Source organism: Tasmannia lanceolata, unplaced genomic scaffold (assembly GCF_043159265.1).
Source record: "Tasmannia lanceolata isolate RefF3 unplaced genomic scaffold, GAP_Taslan_0.1 ptg000006l, whole genome shotgun sequence".
Taxonomy (NCBI): domain Eukaryota; kingdom Viridiplantae; phylum Streptophyta; class Magnoliopsida; order Canellales; family Winteraceae; genus Tasmannia; species Tasmannia lanceolata.
In genome coordinates this window covers 44,040,061-44,053,866 of record NW_027518683.1, presented here as the reverse complement: position 1 = coordinate 44,053,866, position 13,806 = coordinate 44,040,061, and the positions used below count along the sequence as shown (strand labels likewise).

Sequence of the window (13,806 nt, the reverse complement as noted above, 5' to 3'; positions counted from 1 at the left end):
CTAAGTAGTAGTTTATTAAGGCTTACCAGTGGTTTATAGTGTTTATAATTGGTTTATAAGGATTGACAATGGTTTAAAGTGTTTATAAGTGATTTATACAGGGTGAGCAGTAGTTTATAGTGTTTATAAGTGGTTTATATAGGCTTATCAGAAGTTTAGAGTGTTTACAACTGGTTTATATAGGGTAAACAATGGTTTATCTAAGCCTATCAGTGATTTAGAGTATTTATAAGTGGTTTATATAGGCTTATCAGTGGTTTAGAGTGTTTATACATGGTTATACAGGGTAAGAAGTAGTTTATAGTGTTTATAAGTTGTTTATATAGGCTTATCAGTGGTTTAGAGTGTTTACAACTGGTTTATATAGGGTAAACAGTGGTTTATCTAAGTCTATCAGTGGTTTATATAGGCTTATCACTGGTTTAGAATGTTTATACATGATTTATACAGGGTAAACAGTGGTTTAGAGTGTTCATAAGTATTTTATATAAGCCTAGCAGTGGTTTAGAGGATTTATAAGTGTATAATATATGGTAAACAATGGTTTAGAGTGTTTATAAGTTGTTTATATAAGTCTAACAGTGGTTTACAACTGGTCTATATAGGGTAAATAGTGGTTTATCTAAGTTTATCAGTGGTTTAGAGTGTTTATAAGTGGTTTATATAGGCTTATCAGTGGTTTAGAGTGTTTATACATGGTTTATACAGGGTAAACAGTGGTTTAGAGTGTTCATAAGTATTTAATATAAGCCTAGCAGTGGTTTAGAGGATTTATAAGTGTATAATATATGGTAAACAATGTGATTCTTTGAATTACCTTAACCTTCCATTTTACACCAAATATATTGGAGGGTTAAGATCATCTTGTGAAGAAGATTTTTGGGATAGTGTCTAATCCACACAGTTGAATGTATTAGATATACAAATAGGTGGCGGACCTTATGTTACGTTTTTTCCGCATGTATTTCCAAGAAAATGCATGTTAAAATCACCTATTACGTAAGTTTTGGGGTCGTGATAAATTCACCCCTTCTATGATGAATGCACCTCGTATTTTTCAAAATGTGAGTCCCTCATTAGATGGGAGGGTTAGAACCATCGTATGGGAATGATTTTTGGGGCACAACCTATTTACAATGTGGCCCATCAAATGGGCGGTTTGGATCAACCTATAGTGTCGACTGTACAGTCCATTTTTGAAAAATACGGAGTGAATCCATCCTAAAATGTGGTGAATTTATCATTAGTTTTTCTGTGAAACAAAGTGGTGGCCAATCACTGTCAAGGTCAACCACTTAATTTTTGGGTCCTTCAAACGGATATTTACTTAAAATCGAGACCGTTGATCTTTTATACCATTATAAGGTAATCTACAATCCGACAAATTTGACTAACCCGCGTGGGCTTCATTATTTTTTATTAAACTTGGTTCTTCTTCTTCTCTCTCTCTCACTGCTCTCTCCCTCTCTCACTGTAGACAAACATCTTGGGATTTTCTTGTTTCCTTTGGAGAAAGTATGGCAGAAATGGTACAAATGTTTGTATCCTCTGTTCTTGGTGCACTGATTGGCAATCTGACGGAATCGGCAATAGAAGAAATGAAATCAATATGGGGTGTTGGTGTTGAGGAGGAGGTGGAAAAGTTAGAGAGGAAAGTGAAATTAATTCAAGGCGTGATTGAAGATGCTGAGGAAAAGCAATTTCACTCTAAGGCTGTTGGAAGTTGGCTTCGAGAACTCAAGAATATCGCCTACGATGCTAATGACATATTGGACGATGTTGCTTTGGAAGCTCAATCAAGCAAGAGACAGAAGGTAGGGGTTGTCCGGTACTTCTCCTCTATTTTCCAGTACGAAGGTAACATAGCACGTGAGATAAGGGAGATTAGTGGAAGGTTAGATGTGATTGTAAAGGAAGGACATGACCTCCATCTCGAAATTGGAAAAGATGGAGGGAAGAGTTCCCAAATCGAGCAGGAGCGACGGGAAACTAGCTCTTTCGTAGATGAATCTGATGTTATTGGTAGACAAGTCGACAAAGACAAAATCATACAATTGTTGGTTTCAGATGATGATGATAAATTGTACTCTATTATTTCCATAGTTGGCATGGGTGGGGTTGGGAAGACTACTCTTGCTCAATTCGTCTACAACGATCACAGGGTCAAGACGCATTTTGGGCTCAGAGTGTGGGCTTGTGTGTCAGATGATTTTAATGTGTTGAGAATAACAAATGCACTTGTTGAATCTGCAAGTGGAAGCAAGTGCGATCTCTCATACCTGGATGCCGCTCAACATCACCTAGAAGAGAAACTCAACGGTCAGAAATTTTTAATTGTTCTCGATGACGTGTGGGGTGAAAATCAAATTCATACTCATTGGGACACTCTACGAGCTCCTTTTGGAGTTGGAGCGAAAGGAAGTAAAATTATCATTACTACACGAGATGAACGGGTTGCAAGGATGTTGGGCGCAATTCCTTCCCACCATTTGAAGGTTTTACCAGATGCTGATTGTTGGGAATTGTTTACTCGGCGTGCTTTTGCGGGAGGGATTTCAAATGCCTTTCCGGAACTGCAGGAAATCGGTAGGCAAATTGTGAAGAAATGCAAAGGCCTGCCTTTGGCAGTAAAGACATTGGGGGGAATCTTGTCTTATAAAAGGACTGTGAGCGAGTGGGAAAGGATTTTGACAAGCGAAATATGGAAGGATGATGATAATAAAATTTTGCCAGCTTTGAGATTGAGCTATTGTCACCTGCCAGCCAATCAAAAGCATTGTTTTGCCTATTGTGCCAAATTTCCTAAAGATCATTGGTTTGACAAAGATGTGTTGGTCCGACAATGGATGGCTACAGGCTTCATTCAAATCAAAGGAAGCACACTCCTAGAAGATATTGGTGGGGAGATATTTGATGATTTATTACTAAAATCTTTCTTTCAACGTATTCACGAGACTGCAATATACGTGATGCATGATTTAATGCATGATCTAGCAGAATCTGTCTCAGGGGATGAATGTTGTAGAATGGAAGACGGTATGCCACGAAGCATCCCTGAAATGGCACGTCATTTATCATGGACTGACGTCAAAGAGGGTTCAATGTCTTTGGAGGCCTTGAGCAAATTTAAGAGATTGCGCACTTTACGACTGAGGGCTCCATCTTCCATTGACAACCAGATTCTCAATGATGCATTGATGGAGTTGAGATGCCTGCGTGTATTGGATTTGAATGGATTTGCAATCGACAAGTTGCCGGATTCGATTGGCCATTTGAAACATCTACGCTACCTTGACCTCTCTGGCACGAAGATAGAGAGGCTGCCTGAATCAGTAACTAATCTCTGTAATTTGCAAATTCTAGTTCTGAAATCTTGCTGGAATCTTAAAGGGCTACCCAAAGGTATCACGAATCTAGTTAATCTACGGAATATTTTTGTAGAGTCGGTTCCTTTGCTAGGAATTGGAAAATTAACTTCGCTCCAAACATTGCAGCATTTCAAGCTGTGCGAAGAGAGTGGTTGTCAGATAGGAGAGTTGAAGAACCTGAGTAACATTAAAGGAAGACTTGAAATTTCGGGTCTCGAGCATGTGCAAAACATAGAGGAGGCTAAAGAAGCCAATTTGAAAGATAAGAAATACCTTAATGAGTTGAGATTGCAATGGGCCCGATATGGCAGTTCACAAGATGGAGTAGTCAATAACGATGGGGTATTGGAAGGCCTCCAACCCCATGCCAACCTCAAAGAATTAAATATAGAATCCTATGGCGGTGTCAGTTTTCCAAGTTGGATGTCACATCTCTCCAATCTGACTTGCATTACCATTGAGGATTGTAGAAATTGCGAACATCCCTTTCCTCTTGATTGCCAGCTACCTTCTCTTTGTGAGCTCACCTTACAGAACTGCCCCAAGCTGCAGGTGTTGCCCGCTGACCTTCCTGCCGTCACACAGTTACTTATAATTGGTTGCGGAAAGCTGCAGGTGTTGCCCGCTGACCTTCCTGCCGTCACAAAGTTAAATATAAATGGTTGCGGAGAATTGAGTGCCCTTCCGAGGCTCCCATCTATTTGTGACTTAGAACTCATTAGTTGTGGCGTGAAGATGCTATTAAGCTTGACAACGCCTTGCCCTATCTCTCTTCAAAGGTTAACCATACGAAGGTGTCATCAGTTGGAGTGCTGTCTCGAGAAGGTCTCTTTGCAAGATCTAACCTCTCTCCAACATTTGCAAATCTCTGACTGCCCAGGACTAAAGTCCTTGGGATATGGAGAGGGGGGGCTTCCCACCACGCTCAAATCTCTAAGAATTGTCGGATGTCGTAATCTCAAGTCCATGCCTACTCGGCTGGAAAACCTCACCTCCCTTGTAGAGTTATCCATTGCTACTCAACTCCCGCTTTTCTCAAGCTTGACACTGCCTACGACAATTCAAGACCTTCAAATATTTTCATGTGACAATCTCATGTCCTTGCCCAAGGGGATGCAAAGCCTCACCTCTCTCAAAAAATTGGTAATCCGTGAATGTCCTCAACTCCATTCCTTGTTTCCAGATGATGAAAATAATGACTATGGACTGCCCACCGAGCTCATTACTCTAGAAATCCGCAGTTGTCCTAATCTCAGGTCCTTGCCCGAGGGGATGCAAAGCCTCACCTCTTTAACAAAATTGGTAGTCCATGAATGTCCTCAACTCCATTCCTTGTTTCTAGATGATGAAAAGAATGACCCTAGGCTGCCCACCATGCTCACTACTTTAGACATCTCCGCATTTCTTAATCTCAAGTCCTTGCCTAAGTGGATGCAAAGCCTCTTCCCCTGCCTCAAAGAATTGAAAATAAAAGATTGTCCTCAACTCCATTCCTTGTTTCCTGATGATGAAAATAATGACCATGGGCTACCCACCACGCTCAATAACCTAGAAATCTCTTCTTGTCCTAATCTCAAGTCCTTGCCCAAGGGGATGCAAAACCTCACATCCCTCAATTATTTAGATATTATTTACTGTCCCGAAATATCATCCTTGCCCGAAGATGGCCTCCCCACTACACTTAAAAGTTTGTATATTGGTGGATGTCCTAAATTGAAGGAATCATGTCGAAAGAACGGCGGCCAAGATTGGCCCAAGATACAACACATCCCCCATTTTGGCTGCTGGTAATCGTCATCTAGACAAAGGTGCGTCCTCTTTCCCCGTTTAAACATTTTGTACCATTGCATTATTATTATTATTATTATTTTAATCTTCATGATTTTAAGAAAAATTAAAGAAACTAAGCCAAGGAGGGTCCTTCTGTACAAAACATGGCAGATGTAGAAACATGAACGGAGGATTTTAAGAATCAGAGCGAGAGCTGAATCGATGGAATTTGGTGGTGGAAAGAGATTCTAGAATGTAGATGGGATTAAAGGATAGATTGTTGGATTACTCTCAGTTCCTCTACCTTGCCATCCACACCCATGACAGGTAAACAAAGATAAGTATTTCTTTCATTTTCATTAACACAAAATTGGAGCATGTCTGTCTGCTTTTTTTGTATGATTCTTCATGTATTTTTTTTTGTAATATACCAAAGATTTACTATTTACAAAATTAAAGGATTCATAAATGCTTATAAATGGTGTTTGGCAACATGGATCCAATGGGCGCGCCCTTGTGCTTGTTTTTTTGCTAGCATGCCTCATTTTGAGATGGGTGCCCTTATCAAAACTCAGCATGAGTTTTGGATGTCCTTGTCAAAACAAGGCTTAAAGATGTCTATCTATTACTATGAACGGCCTTACCCAAAGGGGGGTGATGAAAATATCCAATCTTTAGATTAGAGTTTCAGTTAGGATGAGATACTAATAGATTTCGTTTAGACTCTCTATGTTGGTTGAGATAAGAATCTTATTCAATAGTAAATGTATAGGGTCGATCTAAGCTTTTTGAGAACTTTCCTCCAATTATCGTATCTTATAATAATTTCGAACTAGATTATGGCCTTTCTAAAACGAATTGTGTGAGAGAGGGAGAGATCTTAGGAGAACTTCATGCATCTAAATTTTAGAGGCGTAGGTTGGTTTCCTTCCTAAATTTTGTTAGAAATGGATTCGGATTTGTTGTTAGGATTTTAATAGAACGAGATATCCTATTGGATCCTATATATTTAGGAAGAGAGAAAGTGGAAAAAGATTTCCATGCATACATTTAGGAAGCTTCTTTGGTTAATCAATTACATGTGATTTTTTAGATTGAGAAATTAAAGACATTAGGAAGTCTCTTAAAATGTCATGACTTGCAACGGAGAAGGTTTGGTAGATTTTTGAGGAGCTTAAGGGATTGATTAGAAAAATTATTTAGGAATTTTCTTTTGAATTGTTGAGAGAGGGAGAGAGAGTATTCTAATTGGTCTAGAGCGATTGAGAGAAATTTTCAATACAAATGTTCAAATGGATGGGTAATAGCCATTTAAGGCAGCAGAGAGAGCAGTGGTCATGAATAAAGTTAAAGTACAATACTTAAAGCTTCATACCACAACATGCAGAGAAAATGTTCCCCTGCGATTTTATATGATTTCCACCACCTGATTTTTTTTAAAATTTTGGGGAAACTTCCTTTCGAAGGGACGTCCAAGAGAGAGAGAGAGAGAAGAGATGAAAAAAAAAAAGAGAGAAGGGGGAGAAAGAAAGAGAAGATAAAGAAGTTGAATACTGTTGTTTTAATGGTGGTAGTTGTACATTGGAGAGAAATATTTATGAACCCTTTGTCAGAAAACTTCATCTTCTATTTGGGAAGATAGGATGACACTTGCTGATAGGATTTCAATGCATGATGTATAAGCGACTCTTTTATTCTGTAAGGTCTTTATCATGATTTCAATGCATGATTTCCATGCAATGCATGGTCTTTATCCTTGAATTATGAGATTTCTCGCTTAACTTTGACGAGTACCAAGAGATGATACTTGAAATTCAAACACTCGTTGTTCAAGTATGGATTGATTCCTACGTCTAACTATTTACTTAGCATCTAAAATTGGAATAGAATTTGATCATGCATGTTGATTAAGAAGGTGTCTATACATCTCCACTCTTTTGTGACAATTAAAAATGTTGATATTATAAAATAAATGCTTTGATAAAAGAATTGGGGCATATCTCCAAAAGAAAAATTGAAACTTGCGTACATCTGAAAAACCTGAAAGGGTCCTACACGGTTGATCATGGACTGAGACGGTCGATTGTCCAGGTTCTATTATTCGGGTACAATCGATCGTGGTGGAGGTCGGTCGACCGTCTCGAGGGATTTTGAGATCCGTGGCAGGATTTTGGTTTACTAGGTCAAGGTAAGTGATACAAATAAGTTTTGATACTTTGGAGGTGTAAATTGTAATGGCACTTTATGTATGTTTTTTTACGTCGCCTATGATTTGTAATATAGGGTCTAGCATACCTATTTTGAAATATTTCAATCATTCCTATTCTCTTGCTTGCTGAATGGTTTCCAAAAATCGAGTTATTGGAATTTTAGGATAAGTGGCGCCTTGACAAATTTTGGTGACATATTTCAGGGGAACATTATTGTAGATACCCCTATTTTGCTCCGCTTTATCCAACAAAGGCGTCTGTTAGTTCTCCTCATTTTAGAGCCCGTTCCCTGTGTTTTCCTGTCATTTTCCATTGTTTTCCATCAATTTCCATTTCATTTCCATCCATTTTTCTCTAAGGGCATTTTTTGTGAAAATTTCAAATTCCAAAGGGTTAGTATTTCGGTCAATTTGACTAAGGGACTACCTAATTTCGAAAATTTTGGTTCAAAGTTTATATATTAAATGAAAGAAAATCGAATTTTATGGAGTTCGGCTAACTTTTGTGTCTGCTTGGGAAAAGATAAAAACGATTTTTTTTAGGGTTCAAGCTTCGGTACTAATTAGAAAAGAAAACGTTTTATATAGAATCTCAATTCTCGTACTTTTTGTGGGACCCACTTTGGGTTTATCCCAATCCCAATAGGAATTAAACCCACATGGCCGGAGATAAGTTCCTCAAATTAAATAAAGTCTGACAACATGGTCCATCTATTGCAAGATTAATAAAAGAATTTCTTAGATTAACTCGTAGGTGAGCCATACCATACATATTTTTAGCACATGTTTTTTTTTCCACAAAAAAAGTTCATAATTTAAAATCTCTTACTACAAAAGGACTGTTCGGAAGACCATCTAATTCTCCCCACTATTCTACAAGTAAAATCCTAGGCAAATGTTTGTCTCCTCCGTATTGACTATTCATACCACTAATTTACAAGGTAACTACCTGTATCCAAACAGAGCCTAAACCTAAAGTGAATGGAATTTCTAAAATTTGACTAATCTGCATGAATTTGGGAAAACCTATCTTTACTTTGAGTGGGTGAGTCTTCCTGACAAATTACACTAGTATCATATTGTGAGTAGGGTTGGAAACGAAATGAGCCGAGCCGAGCCGAGCCAAACATTGGGGTGTTTGTGCTCGGCTCGCTTAGTTTGAGGGTCGGCTCGTTTGGCTCGTTTTCGTGACGAGCTTTATTCTATGGGCTCGTGTTCGGCTCGCCAAAATTCAACAAAGCTTGAGCTCGGCTCGGCTCGGCTCGTTTAGTAAACGAACGAGCCCGAGCCGAGCTTTTAATGAGCCAAACTGAGCAAGGCTCGAGCTTGGTTGGGTTCGGGTTCGGCTCGTTTACTAAACATGCCATCAAAACATGAGGTGTAAAATGGTGGGCTAGATGCATAGGTTTGGTTAGAGAAGGTGGACCCCACCTCACCAACAAAATTAGGGGTAAAATTGTGGGTCTTGCCTTATACATAGGTTTGGGTAGAGATATTGGGCCTCCCATGCTACCCTTGAGATGTAAAATAGTGGGTCCAACGATATGCATGGGTCTCGTTAGAGTCAACAGACTCAAACATATGACCCCGTTCTTTACCCTTTAGTGGTAGACCTATTATTTTCGGATGTATATTTTACATACAGCCATTCAAACATGCTATTGAAAATGCAAACCAGGTCGAACCCCTATTTATTTGATACGGTATACTCCTCAAACCTGCTCTGGATTTGTTCCATCGCGAAGACCCAAATAAGGAGCTTTTCTTCATCGAAGGTAAGACCTGTTGATGGCATTTGAATCCGAGTCTGCGATCGCGCGGTCGGTAGAGGGCCTCCGCGGGGTCTGCAATCACAAACAAAGGGGGTCAGGGGGTCCGGGGTGGGTCCCGGACGACCACTTCGACACCCAAGTCAGATCCTTCGACCAATCAATATTAAGGACAGCGAGGAAAGGAGGGGGTTCGACCAGGTTTACCAGGACCGAGGCGCGGGTTCTTTTCTGGGTGTGCGGATGAGTGAGTCGGAGGGGACTAACAGGGAGAGTGGGATTAGGTTCCTAGTCTCCTCTGTTGTTGCCTCGCCTCTTTTTTCGGTGGTTATACGGGAGCTGAGAAAAAGGATGTCTTTCAAAAACGTGGATCCCTCTCTTCTTCCCTTCCCTCCCTTTTAAAGGGAGGCGCGCGGACCTTTTCATCATTATGGAGAGAAAACCTTGCTTTGCAGGATTGGGCTGTTCTCCTGCTCCGCCAGCGCGCGTGGCTTTGCCGGATAATTCCTTCCATAACTTATGATGATGAGGTCTGGACGGCAAGAGAGCAACACGTGTCGTGATCGTATGGTCTTACCGTTTCCCAACACCTTTCTTCATGATGGTTAGGCTTTATTGGTGCATGGACGACACGTGGCGAGATCTGAGAGTAGCGCCGTATTTGTGTCCCATCATAACACCCCCTTACTCTTTTGGTCCATTGAATGGGCCAAGGGAGTAACGTTTTGGTTGAGCGACGTCATGGTGAGGGCATTGATGATGGCGTCTGAATCCGAGGAGATGTGCCGTTTTATCCGGTGGCCATCCCTGGGAAGTGGTAGCGTCATTATGTGGGTCGCCTTGTTTCGAGATGCGAGGTTTTTCTTCCTTGAATTTCAAAAAAGGAAGATTACCCCGGCGTTCTGTCGTGGCCTCTCTCCCCTTCTTTTTCTCTGAGGTGGGTGTTTCTCTGTACCGTTTTTCAACAACATGTCTGGTTCCCCTTCGCTAGTTAGGGGTAAGGCCTGTCTTTCCTAGGAATCGTCGAGCGACCCCGACTTGTCTTCCGATCCGAAGGAGGACCTTGCGGCTCGTCAGAAGAGGGCTAGGAGGGACTCAGGCCCTTCCTCGGGCTTTCCCCCCCTTCGCCTTTCCTCCTTGCCTAGGGAGGACAAGTCATCTCGGTCCCGTGTTGCCAGGGAGTGGTCTTTTTTCTCCTGAGCCTATCACCAGGGAATGGAACTGCGTGGCCGTGTTTCGAAGATGGGTAAGGAGATCGAGGGCTTGAAGCGGGAGAACGAGGCTTTGCAGAAAAAGGTTCACTCCCTCAATGAGCAGCTGCTGGAATATGAGGTGGACCCTCTGCTGGAGAGCTCCTGGGAGGAGGAGGGGAACCCTTCGGGAGAGGAGTCTTCTTCCGATTAGCTTCTGGCCTTTCCTGTTTTTCTGTGTGTTGTTTTTTTTCTCTTCCCCTTTCTTATCGGGGATTTTGGGGCCTGCGTGCCCTATGTTTTGTTTCTTATTCCCCCTCCCCTTTGTAGGCCTGTGGGCCAGGAGGATGTGAATGGACGATCTTTATGAGTTTGTGCCGTGTCTCTTTGTGTTGTTTTTTCCATCTGTTTGGTTGTTTTTCCGCCGTGTTTGGCATGAACTATCTTTGTTGCGAGGAATTGTGGCGTTTTGTTCGAACCTGTGCGGGATTCCGAGCCTTTTCCTAGCGCGTTTAGTTTTCTTCGCCTGCTGTGTTTGTGCGTCTCAGTCTCGTGCCGGGGCTTCGAGCTTGGGCGCGCATTTTCCCTCTGGTGGAATTGAGGTCGGGCCTCTCTGCTTGGTTTCCCACCTCCAGACCCTTCCCTTTCATTAGGTGGGGAGGAGTTGAAAGTGATTTGTGATGATGATGTTTGGGCGGCGAGAAAGGAGACACGTGTCGACTTCGTATGGTCTTGCCGTTTCCCATCGTCTTTCTTTATGATGGTTAGGCAGTATTGGTGCATGGGTGACACGTGGCGAGAAGCAGCGCCGTTTTTATGTCTCACCATAACACTACCTTTGGTCCATTGAATGGACCAAGGGAGCAGGCTTGTTTACCTAGTTAAAGAATATCGTGATGAAAGCATTTATGGGAGCTTTGGGATACGAGAGGACGTGCTATTTCGTCCGGCAGTTCCTTCCCGAGGAACTGTGGTGCCATTACGCGGCGCTGGCCGGTCATCCAATAGGAAACGGACACGCGTAGGGCAAGTTGCTTCGTTTTCCTTCCCAAGGGTTTCTCATAGGGTTTATAAGGGGTGAGTTCTCCCGCCTCTTATACAGATCGCCCTTTCGCTCCTCTCTCCTTCTTTGTTTTCTTTTGGCCTTTCTTTGGGCTCGTCAGAGATGTCGTCGTCTATCCAGGGTCTCTCTGTGAGTGGCGAGGGGAGAGTTGCTACCGAAGGGAGTCCTCCCAGTAGCCCCGAGACAAACCCTGACGGGTTGGGGCCTCAGCAAGCAATTCCTGAGAGGAACCCGCCTCAAGGGCTTCCCCGGCGCTCTCATCCTCCTCCCCTTTACGAGAGGGAGTCCCATGAAGCCTTTGTTCATCGCCACCGCTCGTTCTTCTCTTATGTCCATCGTAGGGAAATGGAGGTCTGTAGCCGGATGATAGACATGGATCGAGAGATAGCAGCCCTGCGTGCGGAGAACGGCTTGTTGAGGAACCAGGTGAGGTGGCTGAATGACCAGACCTGATTTGTCGAGGACCCAGGTTGGGGGAGCTCTTCAGAGGAGGAGCATAGCAATAAGGAGCTTTCGGATGCGGAGAACTCTTTCAGCGGCTAGTCGCTCTGGGTTGGAGGCGGCGGGGTGAGTGGGATTTTTGGAGGGGCTCTTTTCCCTTTTTCTCTCCCCCCCCCCTTTTTTTTCTTTTTTTTATTGGGGGTCCTGGAGGCCCAGGCCTGCGTGCCCTTATCTTTTTGTTTTCATTCTCCTCCCCTTTTTTTGTAGGCCCGCGGGCCATAAGGAAGTAGTTATAAATGTCTCTCTTTTTTGTGGTCGCGACTTGTACCTTATGCTTCCTTTCCTTTTGCGTAGTAGCCGAATTATTCCGAGTGGAACGGTAGGAGTAAGACCGGGCCTTTGCTATGCAACCCGAGCCCTTTTCGCTGTGCCTGGTATTTTTCCTCTCGTGGCATTGCATGCCGGGCCCTTGTGATGGGTCCGGAGTCTTTCGCCACCGTACGGGGTATTTTCCATCTTGTGGATTTGTATGCCGGGCCCTTGTGATGGGTCCGGAGTCTTTTACCACCGTACGGGGTTTCTTTTCATCTTGTGGATTTGTATGCCGGGCCCTTGCATCCCCTCAGGTGGGGAAAACTTAGGGATGGCTTGCTGGGGAAGTCACTTAGAGGTAGGGGTAGCAACGTCTTTTCAGCAGGGGGCATGGCGCTTCGATTTTTTGCGGTTCCCTCGAATTTCCCAATCGGCGCCACGTGTGCGCGTCCCATCGGATTAGAAGGAAAGGGAGATCAATCGACGCGTGTCGAAACCCTAGCTCTTTTTAAAGCCTTTTTGGGGATTTCATTCTTTGTCTTATTTCTTTGTCTTCCTCGGGTGAAGCGGGCTTTCTTTTGCGGCGATTTCTCTTCACCAACTTTCCTCTGGTTTTCCTCGTTTGTTTGCCCTGGTGAGTTTTGTGCTTTTTATTCCGTCCGACATTTGATTATTTTACGATGTCTTTCGCATCCGGTTCTCAGAGTTCGTCTTCCGAGTCAGTAGAAGTAGTGGAGAGGGCTCCGCCAAGGAAAAGGAGGCGGTTGGTAAAGGGTGTGGGCGGCGACTCTCGAGATGCACAGCTGCCCGGGGAGTTGGAAGATAGCTCCAGGGCCTCTGGATCGTCGTCGGGGGCCGCTCCCTCGGAATCTCCTGCTCGAGTCTCTTCCGCTCGTGAGGCGGAGATTAGGGACATTCGGTTTGGTGCCGTTATCCATCCTGGTCGGGTGACGTGTTATAGGAGTGCCTTGGGAGAAGGGGCGGCGGAGAAGATTAGGAGGGAGTTTCACATTCCCGATGATTATGGGATTAGGGTTCCTTCCTCTGGGGAGGGGGTGTGTGAGGGTAGCACGGATGAAGAGGTAGCTTTCTACGTGGAGGCTTTCCGGGCGGGGATTAGGTTTCCGCTCTTGGGTATTATAGTAGAGGCCCTCGAGTTTTACCGGGTGGCCCCCTCCCAACTGGCGCCTACAGTTGGCGTACTCTCTTGGCCTTTGTGGCCAAGGCGGGTCTTCACAAGATTCAACCTACCCTCCCTTTGCTCCAGGGTTGTGTTGTCCTTAGCCCGTTGGTGAAGGGGGAGGACAGCTGGTTGTATCTGACTCAGCGACCTCAGGTGAAAATTGCGGCGAACTTGCCTTCTTTTATTAAGAAGTGGAAGGAGGAGTATGTGTTTATTATTCCTCAGTCGGGCGTTGGTTGGGGCTTCCCTCGTTCTTGGAAGCGCTCCATTGAGTGGCGAAGGAAGTCCCTTCCTGACGAGTCTGACTGTAGTAAGTTTGACTTGGGGAAGCTCGCCTCTGGGGAGGCTATTGATGTCTCCGAGTTTAGATGGGAGAGGGGTCTGAAGAGGCTAGGTTTGCTGGGAGCTATGGAGAGGAGGGCCCGCTGTGCGGGCGAGGAAACGAGGGAGAGTTCCGCCAGTCATCGCAGTGAGCCTTTTTCCCTGGGCTTGTCCATATGC

The 13,806-nt window shown here is 43.7% G+C and overlaps 1 protein-coding gene across 1 annotated transcript; it reads left to right on the top strand.

Annotated features, from left to right (window-relative positions):
* The first annotated feature begins 1,469 nt into the window (after positions 1-1,469).
* On the top strand, positions 1,470-5,617 carry LOC143880343 (putative disease resistance protein RGA3). The gene is made up of 2 exons (XM_077383237.1): positions 1,470-5,176; positions 5,310-5,617. The coding sequence occupies exon 1, from the start codon at positions 1,518-1,520 to the stop codon at positions 5,157-5,159; it is 3,642 nt and encodes a 1,213-aa protein (XP_077239352.1). The 5' UTR covers positions 1,470-1,517; the 3' UTR covers positions 5,160-5,176; positions 5,310-5,617.
* The last annotated feature ends 8,189 nt before the right edge of the window (positions 5,618-13,806 follow it).

Excerpts from the sequence above, each read along its gene's own strand:
- LOC143880343 (XM_077383237.1), top strand. The coding sequence starts at position 1,518 with ATGGCAGAAATGGTACAAATGTTTGTATCCTCTGTTCTTGGTGCACTG.